We start from the raw sequence: 21,011 nt of genomic DNA on the forward strand, positions 1-21,011 counted from the left end.
CAGGTGAAACAGCACCTCTGTTCAGTCAGCATCAGGTGAAACAGCACCTCTGTTCAGTCAGCATCAGGTGAAACAGCACCTCTGTTCAGTCAGCATCAAGTGAAACAGCACCACTGTTCAGTCAGCATCAGGTGAAACAGCACCTCTGTTCAGTCAGCATCAGGTGAAACAGCACCTCTGTTCAGTCAGCATCAGGTGAAACAGCACCTCTGTTCGGTCAGCATCAGGTGAAACAGCACCTCTGTTCGGTCAGCATCAGGTGAAACAGCACCTCTGTTCAGTCAGCATCAGGTGAAACAGCACCTCTGTTCGGTCAGCATCAGGTGAAACAGCACCTCTGTTCGGTCAGCATCAGGTGAAACAGCACCTCTGTTCAGTCAGCATCAAGTGAAACAGCACCTCTGTTCAGTCAGCATCAGGTGAAACAGCACCTCTGTTCAGTCAGCATCAGGTGAAACAGCAACTCTGTTCAGTCAGCATCAGGTGAAACAGCAACTCTGTTCAGTCAGCATCAGGTGAAACAGCAACTCTGTTCAGTCAGCATCAAGTGAAACAGCAACTCTGTTCACCTCCAGCGCATTTGTAATTGTTTTTGTTTTGTTGATGAAACGGAGGAAAAGGTCATCAGCATCATGTGTAACATATTGAGGCTGGTGGAGGGCCAGGTGAGGATGAGGGAGTCAGTTAAAGATCTGTAACATATTCATATATTTCACATGTAATTATGGCCGAGCACTTCAACCCCCTCGCTCTTAGACTAGACCCGGGTTCAAATACTATTTGCAATCATGTCAAATAATGTTTCTGTGCTTGATTGAGCTTGCCTGCTGCCATAGAACCATTAGAAAAGTATCAAAACTGCAAATCTGGAACTTCAGGTGTCAATCCCTGACCTTAGAGAGCCTTTTTATTTCTCTATTTTGTTAGGTCAGGGTGTGATTTGGGTGGGCATTCTAGTTTGTCTATTTCTTTGTTGGCCGAGTATGGTTCCCAATCAGAGGCAGCTGTCTATCGTTGTCTCTGATTTGGAATCGTACTTAGGCAGCCCTTTTTCCCACCTTCAGTTGTGGGATCTTATTTGTGTGTAGTGGCTTTCTGCACTACATATAGCTTTACGTTCGTTTTGCATTTTGTTGTTTTTTGGTGTCATTTAAAATAAAAGTATAATGTACGTCTACCACGCTGCACCTTGGTCTCCTTCTACCAATGGATGTAACCGAAGATGCCACCACCAAGGACCAAGCAATGTGGCCAGGAGGAGCAGGGATCCTGGGCCCGGGAGAAAAGTGAGTGGAGGACATCATGGACATGGGAGGAGGTTATGGTAGGGGACAAGACCCTGCCATGGAAGCAGGCGGAGGCAGCGAAGGAGGACCAACGGCGACTCCAAAGTTCACGACCACGAGGGGCACACGGGTTGGTCGGCGAAGCCGAGGGGCGAGTTTGACTGGAGGGTTACTCTCTTCTTGTCTGTCTCTCAGTCCAGACTGGAGGGTTAGTCTCTTCTTGTCTGTCTCAGTCCAGACTGGAGGGTTACTCTCTTCTTGTCTGTCTCTCAGTCCAGACTGGAGGGTTACTCTCTTCTTGTCTGTCTCTCAGTCCAGACTGGAGGGTTACTCTCTTCTTGTCTGTCTCTCAGTCCAGACTGGAGGGTTACTCTCTTCTTGTCTGTCTCTCAGTCTAGACTGGAAGGTTACTGTCTTGTCTGGCTCAGTCTGGTATGCAGTCTCACACTTTATAATGACCTCACTTTATAATGTGTGTGTATGTGCTCCATGGAGATGGGGTGTGATTGTGTGTGTGTGTGTGTGTGCTCCATGGAGATGGGGTGTGATTGTGTGTGTGTGTGCTCCATGGAGATGGGGTGTGGTTGTGTGTGTGTGTGTGTGTGTGTGTGTGTGTGTGTGTGTGTGTGTGTGTGTGTGTGTGTGTGTGTGTGTGTGCTCCATGGAGATGGGGTGTGATTGTGTGTGTGTGTGTGTGTGCTCTCCATGGAGATGGGATGTGATTGTGTGTGTGCTCTCCATGGAGATGGGATGTGATTGTGTGTGTGTGTGTGTGTGCTCCATGGAGATGGGATGTGTGTGTGTGTGTGCTCTCCATGGAGATGGGATGTGATTGTGTGTGTGTGTGTGTGCTCTCCATGGAGATGGGATGTGATTGTGTGTGTGTGTGTGCTCTCCATGGAGATGGGATGTGATTGTGTGTGTGTGTGTGCTCTCCATGGAGATGGGATGTGATTGTGTGTGTGTGTGCTCTCCATGGAGATGGGATGTGATTGTGTGTGTGTGTGTGTGCTCCATGGAGATGGGATGTGATTGTGTGTGTGTGTGCTCTCCATGGAGATGGGATGTGATTGTGTGTGTGCTCTCCATGGAGATGGGATGTGATTGTGTGTGTGCTCTCCATGGAGATGGGATGTGATTGTGTGTGTGCTCTCCATGGAGATGGGATGCGTAGACCGACTGACTCTGACATTTCTCTAGCGGAGTTCTGATCAGGTAGACTGATGAGGGGACTTCATGGAATACATCTCACCATTCACACTGATTACTCCTGGAGTGGAGCGGCTCTTATCAGACCTGGGTTCAAATACTAATTGAAATCCTTTCAGATTCTTTGTCTGGGCATGATTGAGCTTGCCTGGCGCTATGGAACCAATAGAATAGTTATAGGTAAATATGCTAATCCCGCCCATCTGGCATTCCAGGCAGGCTTAAGCAACGCTACTATACTTTGAAAGATTTCTCACAGTAGTTAAAGTGAATCCAGGTCTACTGGGGAGCGTACTTCAAGGAATAGATTTCACCCTTTGGACATATTAGTCTGAGAAAAAGTTAGTATTATTAATTGCAACTGACTGGTGAGAAAGCCACACACACACACACACATACACACACACACACACACATACACACACAGACACACACACACACACACACACACCCTCTCTTCCTTATTTGACTTGAACAGACCAGACATGTTGCACTTTCTTTCAATTATTTAATTAAATGTCACTTTCCATCCTTCCTGGCCCTTTTTATTTAGAACAGCACATTTGGTGTGACCATTGGACATTTCTCAGAAAGATTCACTCACAATTTGAACAGATTAGTAGAGCACTTCTGCGGTCAATTTTGTTGTTGAAACTTGTAATGCTATGAAAGCTTTTAACTAGGGAAGAAGGGGGAGGGAGGGAGAGAGGGAGAGAGAGAGACTGACTCTTGGGGCCCAGGAAGTCTGGTCTAGTAGAGTATTGTATCATGTCCAGGACTAGTGCGTGTTTTGATGGAGGAGAAAGGAATTCAAAATGGAAGGAACCTTGAACGCTGGAAATAGTGTCCTTGTTAGTTCTGTGGGAAATAGTGCTCTTGTTAGTACTGTGGGAACTAGTGTCCTTGGTAGTACTGTGGGAAATAGTGTCCTTGTTAGTACTGTGGGAACTAGTGTCCTTGTTAGTTCTGTGGGAAATAGTGTCCTTGTTAGTACTGTGGGAAATAGTGTCCTTGTTAGTACTGTGGGAAATAGTGTCCTTGTTAGTACTGTGGGAAATAGTGTCCTTGTTAGTACTGTGGGAACTAGTGTCCTTGTTAGTTCTGTGGGAAATAGTGTCCTTGTTAGTACTGTGGAAACTAGTGTCCTTGTTAGTACTGTGGGAAATAGTGTCCTTGTTAGTACTGTGGGAAAGACTGTGATCCCCTTATAGATCTACTTGGCTGTCTGTATGTGTGTGTGTATAAAAGCTACCATACATAATGTATCATGTAAGAGAAGCCAGCCAGAGCTCACCTTCCTCTCTCTCACCTCCCCTCACACACACACACACTCCCCTCGCCTCTGCATCTTTACTGAAGGTTGAATTACCTGATGTTCAAAAGTGGTCTGTGTTCCTACTCCAGTCTAGGAACGGTAACAGTGCTCTCTCCACACACACGCACGCACACGGAACTGGAACAGTAGAGGTGTATTTCAAGGTGAAGTGGGTCAGGGGTGTACACAGTAATTTGTTTAGGCAGACCACTGTAGAGAGCCATCTGTGGAGGCGGAGACTCTGAGCCCTGTAATTCAGCAGGGCAGCTGGGGTGCTGCAGATGGCCGAAGAGGTGGAGAAAAAAATTACCGGGAGAAGAGTTGGTTGTGGAGGAGAGAGAGGGGAGGAGGTGCAGGACAAAGAGAGAGAGAAAGTGGTGCAGGACAAAGAGAGAGGGAAGGTGGTGCAGGACAAATAGAGAGGGAAGGTGGTGCAGGACAAAGAGAGAGGGAAGGTGGTGCAGGACAAAGAGAGAGGGTTGGTGGTGCAGGACAAATAGAGAGGGAAGGTGGTGCAGGACAAAGAGATAGGGAAGGTGGTGCAGGACAAAGAGAGAGGGGAAGTAGTGCAGGACAAAGAGAGAGAGAAGGTGGTGCAGGACAAAGAGAGAGGGAAGGTGGTGCAGGACAAAGAGAGAGGGAAGGTGGTGCAGGACAAAGAGAGAGGGGAGGTGGTGCAGGACAAAGAGAGAGGGAAGGTGGTGCAGGACAAAGAGAGAGGAGGTGGTGCAGGACAAAGAGAGAGGGAAGGTGGTGCAGGACAAAGAGAGAGGGAAGTGGTGCAGGACAAAGAGAGAGGGAAGGTGGTGCAGGACAAAGAGAGGGAAGGTGGTGCAGGACAAAGAGAGAGGGAAGGTGGTGCAGGACAAAGAGAGAGGGGAATTAGTGCAGGACAAAGAGAGAGGGAAGGTGGTGCAGGACAAAGAGAGAGGGTTGGTGGTGCAGGACAAATAGAGAGGGAAGGTGGTGCAGGACATAGAGATAGGGAAGGTGGTGCAGGACAAAGAGAGAGGGGAAGTAGTGCAGGACAAAGAGAGAGAGAAGGTGGTGCAGGACAAAGAGAGAGGGAAGGTGGTGCAGGACAAAGAGAGAGGGAAGGTGGTGCAGGACAAAGAGAGAGGGGAGGTGGTGCAGGACAAAGAGAGAGGGAAGGTGGTGCAGGACAAAGAGAGAGGAGGTGGTGCAGGACAAAGAGAGAGGGAAGGTGGTGCAGGACAAAGAGAGAGGGAAGTGGTGCAGGACAAAGAGAGAGGGAAGGTGGTGCAGGACAAAGAGAGGGAAGGTGGTGCAGGACAAAGAGAGAGGGAAGGTGGTGCAGGACAAAGAGAGAGGGGAATTAGTGCAGGACAAAGAGAGAGGGAAGGTGGTGCAGGACAAAGAGAGAGGGTTGGTGGTGCAGGACAAAGAGAGGGGGGAGGTGGTGCAGGACAAAGAGAGAGGGGAAGTGGTGCAGGACAAAGAGAGAGGGAAGGTGGTGCAGGACAAAGAGAGAGGGGAAGTGGTGCAGGACAAAGAGAGAGGGAAGGTGGTGCAGGACAAAGAGAGGGGGGAGGTGGTGCAGGACAAAGAAAGAGGGTTGGTGGTGCAGGACAAAGAGAGGGGGGAGGTGGTGCAGGACAAAGAGAGAGGGGAAGTAGTGCAGGACAAAGAGAGAGAGAAGGTGGTGCAGGACAAAGAGAGAGGGAAGGTGGTGCAGGACAAAGAGAGAGGGAAGGTGGTGCAGGACAAAGAGAGAGGGGAGGTGGTGCAGGACAAAGAGAGAGGGAAGGTGGTGCAGGACAAAGAGAGAGGAGGTGGTGCAGGACAAAGAGAGAGGGAAGGTGGTGCAGGACAAAGAGAGAGGGAAGTGGTGCAGGACAAAGAGAGAGGGAAGGTGGTGCAGGACAAAGAGAGGGAAGGTGGTGCAGGACAAAGAGAGAGGGAAGGTGGTGCAGGACAAAGAGAGAGGGGAATTAGTGCAGGACAAAGAGAGAGGGAAGGTGGTGCAGGACAAAGAGAGAGGGTTGGTGGTGCAGGACAAAGAGAGGGGGAGGTGGTGCAGGACAAAGAGAGAGGGGAAGTGGTGCAGGACAAAGAGAGAGGGAAGGTGGTGCAGGACAAAGAGAGAGGGGAAGTGGTGCAGGACAAAGAGAGAGGGAAGGTGGTGCAGGACAAAGAGAGGGGGGAGGTGGTGCAGGACAAAGAGAGAGGGGAAGTGGTGCAGGACAAAGAGAGAGGGAAGGTGGTGCAGGACAAAGAGAGAGGGAAGGTGGTGCAGGACAAAGAGAGAGGGTTGGTGGTGCAGGACAAAGAGAGGGGGGAGGTGGTGCAGGACAAAGAGAGGGGGGAGGTGGTGCAGGACAAAGAGAGAGGGGAAGTGGTGCAGGACAAAGAGAGAGGGAAGGTGGTGCAGGACAAAGAGAGAGGGAAGGTGGTGCAGGACAAAGAGAGAGGGTTGGTGGTGCAGGACAAAGAGAGGGGGGAGGTGGTGCAGGACAAAGAGAGAGGGGAAGTGGTGCAGGACAAAGGGAGAGGGAAGGTGGTGCAGGACAAAGAGAGAGGAGGTGGTGCAGGACAAAGAGAGAGGGAAGGTGGTGCAGGACAAAGAGAGAGGAGGTGGTGCAGGACAAAGAGAGAGGGGAGGAGGTGCAGGACAAAGAGAGAGGAGGTGGTGCAGGACAAAGAGAGAGGGAAGGTGGTGCAGGACAAAGAGAGAGGGGAGGAGGTGCAGGACAAAGAGAGGGAAGCTGGTGCAGGACAAAGAGAGAGGGAAGGTGGTGCAGGACAAAGAGAGAGGGGAGGAGGTGCAGGACAAAGAGAGAGGAGGTGGTGCAGGACAAAGAGAGAGGGAAGGTGGTGCAGGACAAAGAGAGAGGAGGTGGTGCAGGACAAAGAGAGAGGAGGTGGTGGGAGAAACAGGGTGGCCGGGTTGCTTTCCTATCATCTAAGTTAGTCCCTCATTGTGTACTGACATTAGAGATGGCTGTATTAGAAATAGAGGTATGAACTTTTAAACCAAGTTGGGATCCTTAACCTTACGAAAAATCCCTCCGACAAAATTGAAATCACATTGCAGTTGTCACAAAACCTATTATTTTCTGGTGTAACAGCCTAACTAGACTATAGTTTATAAAGGCCTGGGGAAAGTTGTCATTTAAATTAAACCAGAGAGGACCCTAACCCCCCCCCCCCCCCTACATCAGTGAGATCATCCTGACTGTCTCCACCAACGTCAGTGAGGTCATCCTGACTGTCTCTACCAACGTCAGCGGGGTCATCCTGACTGTCTCTACCAACATCAGCGGGGTCATCCTGACTATCTCTACCAACATCAGCGGGGTCATCCTGACTGTCTCTACCAACGTCAGTGGGGTCATCCTGACTGTCTCTACCAACGTCAGGGGGGTCATCCTGACTGTCTCTACCAACATCAGTGGGGTCATCCTGACTGTCTCTACCAACGTCAGGGGGGTCATCCTGACTGTCTCTACCAACGTCAGCCGGGTCATCCTGACTGTCTCTACCAACATCAGGGGGGAAATCTAGAGCCTCTCTGAGGGCGTAGGACCTTTATAATAGCTATGGGGCAGAGTTGATAATGTATGTAAAGAGATAGTAGTTTTCTCGCTTAAATAAGTATTGTGCTTGCTATGTTAATGATTTACACTTTTTTCACGTTTTTATCAGACCAATTGTGTTTATCTGACTGTTATTGAAATGGTCGAACAATAATAACACGATCAATTGTTGACTAAAGTCAAGAAGATGAATGCACAGTATATTATTATAGGAAAGCATATCACATATCCGTGGTGGTAGATGGCCTCCCTTATCACCGCACAAAAATAATTGGGCCAGTTACGTAAGTGACAAGCTTCCATGATCAATGGGAAGTGTGAGAATCAAACTGATTAAGTAAAGTGAGCTTCACTTTCAAAGGTTGGTCATTTTAATTCCCTCCAGTGTTCGGCTCTCTCTCACACACACAGGGACGACCATGTGTTTACGGTCCAGATAACAGCACCTGCTATTTACAAAATAAATCATGCTAAGGAAGACATGCCAATACTAACTGCTACAATACAATACTTCACATGTAGCTAACAGCTACATTACAATACCTCACACGTAGCTAACTGCTACAATACAATACCTCACATGTAGCTAACTGCTACAATACAATACCTCACACGTAACTAACTGCTACAATACAATACTTCACATGTAGCTAACAGCTACATTACAATACCTCACACGTAGCTAACTGCTACAATACAATACTTCACATGTAGCTAACAGCTACATTACAATACCTCACACGTAGCTAACTGCTACAATACAATACTTCACATGTAGCTAACAGCTACATTACAATACCTCACACGTAGCTAACTGCTACAATACAATACTTCACATGGAGCTAACAGCTACATTACAATACCTCACACGTAGCTAACTGCTACAATACAATACCTCACACGTAGCTAACTGCTACAATACAATACTTCACATGTAGCTAACAGCTACATTACAATACCTCACACGTAGTTAACTGCTACAATACAATACCTCACACGTAGCTAACTGCTACATTACAATACCTCACACGTAGCTAACTGCTACAATACAATACTTCACACGTATCTAACTGCTACAATACAATACTTCACATGTAGCTAACTGCTACATTACAATACCTCACACGTAGCTAACTGCTACATTACAATACCTCACATGTAGCTAACTGCTACATTACAATACCTCATACGTAGCTATCTGCTATGATACAATATTTCACACGTAGCTAACTGCTACAATACAATACCTCACACGTAGCTATCTGCTATGATACAATATTTCACACGTAGCTATCTGCTACAATACAATACCTCACACGTAGCTATCTGCTATGATACAATATTTCACACGTAGCTATCTGCTATGATACAATATTTCACACGTAGCTATCTGCTATGATACAATACCTCACACGTAGCTATCTGCTATGATACAATATTTCACACGTAGCTATCTGCTACAATACAATACCTCACACATAGCTATCTGCTATGATACAATATTTCACACGTAGCTATCTGCTATGATACAATATTTCACACGTAGCTATCTGCTATGATACAATACCTCACACGTAGCTAACTGCTATGATACAATATTTCACACGTAGCTAACTGCTACATTACAATATTTCACATGTAGCTAACTGCTACAATACAATACCTCACACGTAGCTATCTGCTACAATACAATACCTCACACGTAGCTAACTGCTATGATACAATACCTCACACGTAGCTATCTGCTATGATACAATACCTCACACGTAGCTATCTGCTACAATACAATACCTCACACGTAGCTAACTGCTATGATACAATATTTCACACGTAGCTAACTGCTACATTACAATATTTCACACGTAGCTATCTGCTACAATACAATACCTCACACGTAGCTAACTGCTATGATGCAATACCTCACATGTAGCTAACTGCTATGATACAATATTTCACACGGAGCTATCTGCTATGATACAATATTTCACACGTAGCTAACTGCTACATTACAATATTTCACATGTAGCTATCTGCTACAATACAATACCTCACACGTAGCTAACTGCTATGATACAATACCTCACACGTAGCTATCTGCTATGATACAATACCTCACACGTAGCTATCTGCTACAATACAATACCTCACACGTAGCTAACTGCTATGATACAATACCTCACATGTAGCTAACTGCTATGATACAATATTTCACACGGAGCTATCTGCTATGATACAATATTTCACACGTAGCTAACTGCTACATTACAATACCTCACACGTAGCTAACTGCTCAATACAATATTTCACACGTAGCTAACTGCTACAATACAATACCTCACACGTAGCTAACTGCTGAAATACATGCTAAGCCGTCTTCAGTAGGCTCCAAGCACTGGTTTCTTTATTTTATGTTCTTTGTTTTATGTCAGGGACCGAGCACAGTATTGAACAAATATTGCTAAATATCTTATTACTATATAGCATCTCCAGCTTTTAGAATGGAATAGGATGTTATCCCATCCTCATCTCTTGACCCTTGTTGAACACGTTCTCTCCAGGGTTTATTTTGAAGTCCCTGGCAAAGCCTGTTTCCAATCACATTGTTTGTACTTGTACTTAAGGTCTACCCATTCCTCTGCCCAACAGTATCTGTCCCTACAGCTCCTATTTATTACATCACAACTCCTTTCATTTCCTTCTCATCCATGTAAACTCCCTACCTTTCCCTTCCTGGGACCGGCTCATCAGGTAAGACTGGGGATTCCCCAAACTCTGACAATAGGAAAACTCTGAAGCCTAAGGGCAATCTGACCGTCTCCTCTCTCCTTTTCTCCTCCTCCTCCTCCTCTTCCTTTCTGCCTCTCCTCCTCTCCATTTAGAGCTGAATAGAGCAAATGACTGGCCACTCTCTTAGGCTCTATCCCAAATTGCACCGTATTTACTATAGAGTGCACTACTTATGACCCAGGCCCATAGGGCTCTCATCAGAAGTAGTGTAGAATGTAAGGACTATAGTTCCATTTGGACAACAGCCTTAGCCTGTCATGGATACCTCAGCCCTCCAGCCCTGCAGACAAGTGAATTACACAGTTTACCCACTTCTTTTCAAATGCTATTTTTTTCTTGTCTTTCTTTTTTGTTGCACTGTGGCGACTGGAGAGCCGCTTAGCTATTATCCAGGATTCTCCTTGTCTGCACACACACACACACACAGACACACACACACACACACACACACACACAGACACAGACACACACACACACAGACACACACATAATTAACCTTCTTTAGAGCTGCAGTGACAGTCTCAGATGTTTTGCATGGTTAGTTTGTCATGGGATTTCTGTGACTTGGATCTTATTTTCTTTGCAGACACTTTGAAGTCACCTTAAATCTCCTGGCCATATTCAGTATATGATAGTCAAACTGTTTCTCTATCGTGTTGGTTAAAGTTGTGGTTTTCTTAAAGGTCAGTCATTCTTTTATTTGTTTAAATTCTAAAGAAAACAGCAGCAGTTGCTAGCTTGCCCATCCAGTCCCTCACCTCTCTGTCTTTAAAACACATTATATAGATATAGATGGAAGCTTACAGTACATTAACTGTGACTAAAACATCCTATATTAGGTAGATACCTACACTACATATGAAATGTGTTGATGCCAAGATGGAAGCCTGCAGTACATATGAGATGTGTTGTTGCTAAGATACAAGGATGCAGTACATATGAGATGTGGTGTTGCTAAGATACAAGGCTGCAGTACATATGAGATGTGTTGTTGCTAAGATACAAGGCTGCAGTACATATGAGATGTGTTGTTGCTAAGATACAAGGCTGCAGTACATATGAGATGTGTTGTTGCTAAGATACAAGGCGGCAGTACATATGAGATGTGTAGTTGCTGAGATACAAGGCTGCAGTACATATGACTTAACACCACATAAACTCAGCAAAAAGAGAACCATCCCTTTTTTAGAACCCTGTCTTTCAAAGAAAATTCCCATACAATTAATGAACATGCACCTGCAGAACGGTCGTTAAGACACTAACAGTTTACAATTAAGTACAATTAGGTGGGCAATTAAGGTCAAAGTTATGAAAACTTAGGACACTAAAGAGGCCTTTCTACTGACTCTGAAAAACACCAAAAGAAAGATGCCCAGTGTCCCTGCTCATCTGTGTGAATGTGCCTTAGGCATGCTGCAAGGAGGCATGAGGACTGCAGATGTGGCCAGGGCAATAAATTGCCATGTCCGTACTGTGAGACGCCTAAGACAGCGCTACAGGGAGATGGGACGGATCATCCTCGCAGTGGCAGACCACGTGTAACAACACCTGCACAGGATCGGTACATCCAAACATCACACCTGCAGGACAGATACAAGATGGCAACAACAAACACCTGAGTTACACCAGGAACGCACAATCCCTCCATCAGTGCTCAGACTGTCCCCAATAGGCTGAGAGAGGCTGGACTGAGGGCTTGTAGGCCTGTTGTAAGGCAGGTCCTCACCAGACATCACCGGCCACAACGTCGCCTATGGGCACAAACCCACCGTCGCTGGACCAGACAGGACTGGCAAAAAGTGCTCTTTACTGACGAGTCGTGGTTTTGTCTCACCAGGGGTGATGGTCGGATTCGCGATTATTGTCGACGGAATGAGCTTTACACCGAGGCCTGTACTCTGGAGCGTTACACCGAGGCCTGTACTCTGGAGCGTTACACCGAGACCTGTACTCTGGAGCGTTACACCGAGGCCTGTACTCTGGAGCGTTACACCGAGACCTGTACTCTGGAGCGTTACACCAAGGCCTGTACTCTGGAGCGTTACACCGAGGCCTGTGCTCTGGATTGGGATCGATTTGGATGTGGAGGGTCCGTCATGGTCTGGGGCGGTGTGTCACAGCATCATCGGACTGAGCTTGTTGTCATTGCAGGCATTCTCAACGCTGTGCGTTTCAGGGAAGACATCCTCCTCCCTCATGTGGTACACTTCCTGCAGGCTCAGCCTGACATGACCCTCCAGAATGACAATGCCACCAGCCATACTGCTCATTCTGTGCATGATTTCCTGCAAGACAGGAGTGTCAGTGTTCTGGCCATCGAAGAGCCCGGATCACAATACCATGGAGCACGTCTGGGACCTGTTGGATCGGAGGGTGAGGGCTAGGTCCATTCCCCCCAGAAATGTCCGGGAACTTGCAGGTGCCTTGGTGGAAGAGTGGGGTAACATCTCACAGCGAGAACTGGCAAATCTGCACTGCAGTACTTAATACCACTGATAGCCACACCAGATACTGACTGTTACTTTTGACCCCCATCCTTTGTTCGGGGACACAATATTCCATTTATTTTAGTCACATGTCTGTGGAACTTGTTCAGTTTATGTCTCAGTTGTTGAATCTTGTTATACTCATACAAATATTTACACATGTTAAGTTTGCTGAAAATAAACGCAGTTGACAGTGAGAGGACTGTTCTTTTTTGCTGAGTTTATTACGTGTAGGTATGCAGTACATTATGACATATGAGTGGTGTTTAAGATTCTGTCGTCTGTGACTTCACATTGGAAGTTATCCAGGGATCAGCCCTATCCACAGTGACAGTGACACAGCTTTCTACTTTACAAGAAGAGTTGTAGGCTTTTTCAGTTACCGTGACACAGTTAGCCCGAGGCTGGGTTCCTCTATGGCGTTAACAGCCCCTCTAAGACACATCAGTCAGGACAGGGGCACTTAAAGTTCCATTCTGGGATTTGAAAAACAACAAAACGGTAGCCCTGCCACTTGTTTTGGTATACAGCTAAAGGATGGGCTAGGGAAATGTAACCCCTCCCAAATTCAAAAGGAATTCATTGATAAAACATTTTTTTTATTAAGAATCCATAGGTGCATATCAACAATTGGAATGACCATTGAACAGATTCTCAGATTGTAGTCTTAAGTGAGGACAGGGCCATCGTTAGTTACACAGTTGCACAGCAAGTGCTTTGCTTGGGTAATAAGACTGCATGCAAGTATTTGTATTTATTATGGATCCCTATTAGTTCCTACTAAGACAGCAGCTACTCTTCCTGGGGTTTATTATGGATCCCTATTAGTTCCTACTAAGACAGCAGCTACTCTTCCTGGGGTTTATTATGGATCCCCATTAGTTCCTACTAAGAGAGCAGCTACTCTTCCTGAGGTTTATTATGGATCCCCATTAGTTCCTACTAAGACAGCAGCTACTCTTCCTGGGGTTTATTATGGATCCCTATTAGTTCCTGCCAAGGCAGCAGCTACTCTTCCTGGGGTTTATTATGGATCCCTATTAGTTCCTGCCAAGGCAGCAACTACTCTTCCTGGGGTTTATTATGGATCCCTATTAGTTCCTGCCAAGGCAGCAGCTACTCTTCCTGGGGTTTATTATGGATCCCTATTAGTTCCTGCCAAGGCAGCAGCTACTCTTCCTGGGGTTTATTATGGATCCCTATTAGTTCCTGCCAAGGCAGCAACTACTCTTCCTGGGGTTTATTATGGATCCCTATTAGTTCCTGCCAAGGCAGCAGCTACTCTTCCTGGGGTTTATTATGGATCCCTATTAGTTCCTGCCAAGGCAGCAGCTACTCTTCCTGGGGTTTATTATGGGTCCCCATTAGTTCCTGCCAAGGCAGCAGCTACTCTTCCTGGGGTTTATTATGGATCCCTATTAGTTCCTGCCAAGGCAGCAACTACTCTTCCTGGGGTTTATTATGGATCCCTATTAGTTCCTGCCAAGGCAGCAGCTACTCTTCCTGAGGTTTATTATGGATCCCCATTAGTTCCTGCCAAGGCAGCAGCTACTCTTCCTGGGGTTTATTATGGATCCCCATTAGTTCCTGCCAAGGCAGCAGCTACTCTTCCTGGGGTTTATTATGGATCCCCATTAGTTCCTGCCAAGGCAGCAGCTACTCTTCCTGGGGTCCAAACACATTAAGGCACTTACATTACATATAAAACAAAAGATAAAACAGTACATCATATAACATTATTACACCACTACATATCTACAATGCACAATGTTTTTAATACCACCATACAACAATATTACAATGTATGTGTGTGTCTGTACCTTTGTATGTGTCTCTTCACAGTCCCCGCTGTTCCATAAGGTGTCTTTTTTTCTGACTTTTAAATCTGATTCTACTGCTTGCATCAGTTACCTGATGTGGAATAGAGTTCCATGTAGTCATGGCTCTATGTAGTACTGTGCACCTCCCATAGTCTGTTCTGGACTTGGGGACTGTGACTAATCCTCTTGTGGCATGTCTTTTGGGGTATGTATGGGTGTCTGAGCTGTGTGCTCGTTGTTTAGACAGACACCTTGGTACATTCAACTTGTCAACACTTCTTACAAAAACAAGTAGTGATGAAGTCAATCTCTCCTCCACTTTGAGCCAGGAGAGATTGACATGCATATTATTAATGTTAGCTCTCCGTGTACTTTTAAGTGCCAGCCATGCTGCCCTGTTCTGAGACAGCCATGCTGCCCTGTTCTGAGACAGCCATGCTGCCCTGTTCTGAGACAGCCATGCTGCCCTGTTCTGAGACAGCCATGCTGCCCTGTTCTGAGACAGCCATGCTGCCCTGTTCTGAGACAGCCATGCTGCCCTGTTCTGAGACAGCCATGCTGCCCTGTTCTGAGCCAACTGCAATTTCCCTAAGTCCCTCTTTGTGGCACCTGACCACACTGCAAGTGATTGCTTTGTCACACTTACTCGTACACACACTGCCACTCTGTGTTTCTTATGGACTTTCATTGACAGCTGAAACCTTCCAACTCACCCTGTTGTTTCTTACGACAACGTTTCTTCAACATGGAAAACAAAACCTACAAGTGAATGCCTCCATATTCCCATTTCATGGAATACATTGCTACATACTGTAGTGAAGAATTTTAAGTAAACTCATAACTAGAATAATAACATTGACTAAAAGCAAAGATATTCAAATATAATAATGGCCTGAAGATGTTCCACCCCCACCGAAATCCTTTTACAGGGTCCAATCACACTGCTTCATCTTAACCTCGCAGTGACACTTGATGTAAACTTAATTTACTTAAACCTGTTCCATCTGCCTCGCCTTGGATTGAGAATATCGCCCGTGGACACAGTGTAGTTAGTTAGCTGTTACTTTGCCAGTTCTCCAACCCCTCACACACTGACTCATGCATAAGAACGTAGTCTAATATAAATGCATTAGGATGCTGGATTCACACCAAGTTCTGCTGTTTATCTCCCTTCCCTGCTTTTGTAGTTATAATGTCAAACCCCTTTCTGACTCATAAGAAGATACTAAAATCATTCGTATGCTAAGTATTTGGTTTATGAGTGTTTTACGTACATTCCATTAACTGTTGCATTGTATGATGGTAGTCTAAAATACATGCAGTAGGATGCTAGGTTCTTATTTTCCTATTTCCTTGTTACTTTCCTTTCTAAAAGCGTAGGAAGGTCCCTATTAGTTCTGAAACCGACAACCATTAGAATATCAATCTCAATGACAACCATTAGAATGTCCATTTCTGGTCTGACTGGTCTTTTTACTGCATTTGGTTGATAATGGCTCCTACTTACATCCCATTAACTGTTGCATTAACATCATGGATCAAACGGATGCTGCAGGGCCTGTAATTAATGTCGGAGGCGTCTCTTGGGGCTACCTTGTAATGGTGGTGGTGTTGGGTCACTACCAGTTAGTATAATGCCGTTAATTGCTCCCAGAATAAGATCCTTTAACATTTTAAAGACATAATGGCTGCATTTTCACAGGAAAGACAATTCTGATTGGTCAATAGACCAATTATTGAAAGAATGATCAGAATTGGGCTGCCTGTGTTAACACAGCCATAGTGACTTCAGTGAACTCCTAAGGCTGACCATGTTGTGCTGTTGAAACATATAAATATATATATACATATATGCTTGTTTTTGTGTCATTTAATATACCTTTGCCGTTCCAAACACACAACACTTGAAGTCTAAACTAAGTTTAGAGAACTAAGATTATCTGATGTCAAACTAATGCAGTGTTAGCAAAGACTCAATTATGTTCTTTCCATGTTTTTGTTTTCTCACTTTTTCAGACGAATGCACAGTGACGAAGTCGTACCTTTTCCTCCACAAGTTCTGGTTCTTCAGTACCATCTACTACTTTGGTAACTGGGTGTTTATCGGGGTATGTGTTGGAAACTCAAAGATTTGGTTGACAATGTTCTTGCAAAAATGTCACAGATGGTGTAACTATAAGTGCAATTTATAGTGTAAAGGCAGATCAGATTTACTGAGTACTGCTGAGTCTGCTAGAATTATAGCTGCAATGAATTGATTGATTGGTTAAATTGTTTGGACATTAAAGATGACCGCCATACTAGCGTCCTACTTAAACCGCGTACTCATTTACTTAAACCGCGTACTCATTTACTTAAACCGCATACTCATTTACTTAAACTGCATACTCATGTACTTAATCTGCACACTCATTTAGACCGCATCCTCATTTACTTAAACTGCATCCTCATTTACTTAAACTGCATATTAATTTACTTAAACTGTGTACTCATTTACTTAAACTGCATCCTCATTTACTTAAACTGCATACTCATTTATTTAAACAGCATACTCATTTACTTAAACTGCATATTAATTTACTTAAACTGCGTACTCATTTACTTAAACTGCATCCTCATGTACTTTAACTGCATACTCATTTAAACTGCATACTCATTTAAACCGCATACTCATTTACTTAAACTGCATTCTCATTTACTTAAACCGCATACTCATTTACATAAACCGCATACTAATTTACTTAAACTGCGTACTAATTTACTTAAACTGCGTACTAATTTACTTAAACCGCAAATCAATTTACTTAAACCGTGTACACATTTACTTAAACTGCATACTAATTTACATAAACTGCGTACTCATTTACTTAAACTGTGTACACATTTACTTAAACTGCGTACTCATTTACTCAAACTGCATACTCATTTACTTAAACTGCGTACTCATTTACTTAAACCGCAAATCAATTTACTTAAACCGTGTACACATTTACTTAAACTGCATACTAATTTACTTAAACTGCGTACTCATTTACTTAAACTGTGTACACATTTACTTAAACTGCGTACTCATTTACTCAAACTGCATACTCATTTACTTAAACTGCGTACTCATTTACTTAAACTGCGTACTCATTTACTTAAACTGCATACTCATTTACTTAAACTGCATACTCATTTACTTAAACTGCGTACTCATTTACTTAAACTGCGTACTCATTTACTTAAACTGCGTACTCATTTACTTAAACTGCGTACTCATTTACTTAAACCGTGTACTCATTTACTTAAACTGCGTACTCATTTACTTAAACTGCGTACTCATTCACTTAAACCGCATACTAATTTACTTAAACTGCGTACTCATTTACTTAAACTGCGTACTCATTTACTGAAACTGCATGCTCATTTACTGAAACTGCATGCTCATTTCGGCGTTTGATCTAGTAGAATTCATTGGTCTTTTCTGACTCACGTGTTTGACGACAGCTGATAATCAGATAAATTGACCTGCTGTACTATTTTCTAAATTTCACATACTAGAAAACTTTATTTTTTCACATACTATTTATATAGTACGCTAGTATGGGTATTGGGACATGGCCCATGACTTATTTCCATACGTTCCATGTTTTCCACCTGTAGGTTCTCCTCATTGGCCTGGTGGTGTTTGATTGTAAATGTCCATGTTTTCCACCTGTAGGTTCTCCTCATTGACCTGGTGGTGTTTGATTGATTGATTGATTGTAACTTTCCATGTTTTCCACCTGTAGGTTTTCCTCATTGGCCTGTTGGTGTCATGTTGTAAGGGGAAGAAATCAGTGATCGAAGGAGAGGTGGAGGCAGATGACTCTGACATGAGTGAAGACGAATATGTCCACTGACAAGACCACAGCCTGCCAGACCTGGGTTCAAATACTATTTGAAATGTTTTAGATACTTTTGAGCATTTGCTTTAGCCTGCCTGGGAGTGACAGGTGGGCAGGGTTGGCATGTTCTGGACTTTTCTATGGGTTCACCTGCAAAAGGCAAGCTTAATCAAATACAATTGAAGTATTTTAAATCATTTTAAACAGTGTGCCCTAATGAATATGGCCCAGGTCTGCTACCTGCATGGACCAGGAGACATTTAAACCGGATTGGTTTCTGTTACAGCTGGTTTGCTATAACATAAGAATATGACATTTGGATTGTTCATGCAAGGCAGTAAAACTTTAATTTGAACTGTTGTTTTCTGGTTTCTGCCTGAGATGGGTTAATATTCCACCACGTTGTGTATTATAACAGGAGAGGGTGATTGGGAGGTTTTTCTATTAGGGCAACTTTTAGTCTTTTGTTCAGTCAAGTGTCTTTGTTCAAAGCAGTATGTGAAACCCTGATTGCATCCCATTTCAAATATAGTGCACTTATTTTGACCAAAGCCCTATTGGACCCTGGTCAAAAGTAGTGCACTATATAGGGAATAGTGTTCCATTTGAGATGCAACCCTCTTTGTGTTACTATGGGTATGTGCCTGTTGTTTCAAATGTCATCTCCACCAATTCCGTGTTTTTATGTTTCCAAAAAGAAAGATTTACTGTTGCAAAATTCTGGTATATTTTCCAAAATGAGAGGATTCTGAATCTTCTGCTTATTTCCCTCACTATTCTGAGAATCTTCAAATGGGGACGAAAAAGACAGAAAAACCAGGTGATTTGTGGAAAGTTCCCAACATTTTCCAACCCTAAGAAAGATCCCTGGTTGAGAACCAAACAGTGAGTTATTCAACAAGCCTGTGGTACTGGATGTTTTGGATCCTGAAAAGACAAGATGTTGTTGAGGAAACATAGTCCAGGATTACTTTGTTTCTTATTTATTTGAACTCAGCACATTTTTGTTGTCATGTACATTTCTGTAATATATGGCTGGATAAATGTTTATTTTAGCCTTTAACAGATTTATTATTTTTAAGATTACTAACTTAGCACATTCAGCATGTTAACTTACAGCAACAAATATGGACATGTATTTGAGACCATATTGATAATGCACATTGCTGAGTTAAAATCTATATTTCTCTTATCCCTGATTTTGGTCGTGTTTGGTTGGGCTTAACTTGACTAACTGTTATTGTGTTGATGAATTGATTTGCTGTAAAGTTATCTGAACATGAACTGAGCATAATATCACTTGACTACTGATCACGATGTCAATTTACTTTATGAATTTGGAATAAAATATGAATTCTGAATTGATTATTGCTATGTTTATGTTGTTAATCTATCCATTTCTAACATTCATTCAGGGATTGCTTTGGACCTTGAACTTGGGGTTGGCGTAGCCATTTGTTTTTCAAGGACTAGACATTAGTGATATTTATTGTGTCCTCTTTAAAACGGTTGATAATAAAGAGGTTGGCCCATGTTATTTAGTGTGCCATGCACTTTTCATCACTGCACTAGATACCAGTGCATCGATTGAATCTGTCACAGTGGTCATTATTAGCCTAAAGATGGCATGTAGCTGGCTTCAGTACAGTATATATAAAAAGTGCTAACTCATCACAGGCTTTAGTATTTATTTACCTTCTAGTCATCACCACGGTGACGCTTAATCAATGGCTTCTAGTACTAATGCCTGTACACATATATACAATATGAAGGGTCAGCATAGTGGTGATCCCTGGGGCTACATACTATAGATAAAAAGACTGGTGTTAAGATGTTAACTCTCCACTATCTCCATACACAGTGGTGATCCCTGGGGCTACATACTATAGATAAAAAGACTGGTGTTAAGATGTTAACTCTCCACTATCTCCATACACAGTGGTGATCCCTGGGGCTACATACTATAGATAAAAAGACTGGTGTTAAGATGTTAGCTCTCCACTATCTCCATACACAGTGGTGATCCCTGGGGCTACATACTATAGATAAAAAGACTGGTGTTAAGATGTTAACTCTCCACTATCTCCATACACAGTGGTGATCCCTGGGGCTACATACTATAGATAAAAAGACTGGTGTTAAGATGTTAACTCTCCACTATCTCCATACACAGTGGTGATCCCTGGGGCTACATACTATAGATAAAAAGACTGGTGTTAAGATGTTAACTCTCCACTATCTCCATACACAGTGGTGATCCCTGGGGCTACATACTATAGATAAAAAGACTGGTGTTAAGATGTTAACTCTCCACTATCTCCATACACAGTGGTGATCCCTGGGGCTACATACTATAGATAAAAAGACTGGTGTTAAGATGTTAACTCTCCACTATCTCCATACACAGTGGTGATCCCTGGGGCTACATACTATAGATAAAAAGACTGGTGTTAAGATGTTAACTCTCCACTATCTCCATACACAGTGGTGATCCCTGGGGCTACATACTATAGATAAAAAGACTGGTGTTAAGATGTTAGCTCTCCACTATCTCCATACACAGTGGTGATCCCTGGGGCTACATACTATAGATAAAAAGACTGGTGTTAAGATGTTAACTCTCCACTATCTCCATACACAGTGGTGATCCCTGGGGCTACATACTATAGATAAAAAGACTGG

At 43.8% G+C, this 21,011-nt stretch overlaps 1 protein-coding gene across 4 annotated transcripts in view; it reads left to right on the top strand.

The window, feature by feature from the left end:
- The window catches only part of lmbrd1 (LMBR1 domain containing 1), a 180,069-nt gene extending 160,375 nt beyond the window's left edge, over positions 1-19,694 (top strand). For all 4 annotated transcript variants that reach the window (XM_031813193.1, XM_031813194.1, XM_031813198.1 and 1 more), the window contains exons 16-17: positions 16,477-16,568; positions 18,234-19,694. In XM_031813193.1, the coding sequence (XP_031669053.1) occupies positions 16,477-16,568; positions 18,234-18,344 (203 nt within the window). In that variant the 3' untranslated portion in view covers positions 18,345-19,694. The remainder of the gene's footprint in view (positions 1-16,476; positions 16,569-18,233) is intronic.
- The last annotated feature ends 1,317 nt before the right edge of the window (positions 19,695-21,011 follow it).

Source organism: Oncorhynchus kisutch, unplaced genomic scaffold (genome assembly GCF_002021735.2).
Source record: "Oncorhynchus kisutch isolate 150728-3 unplaced genomic scaffold, Okis_V2 Okis04b-Okis11a_hom, whole genome shotgun sequence".
Lineage (NCBI taxonomy): Eukaryota > Metazoa > Chordata > Actinopteri > Salmoniformes > Salmonidae > Oncorhynchus > Oncorhynchus kisutch.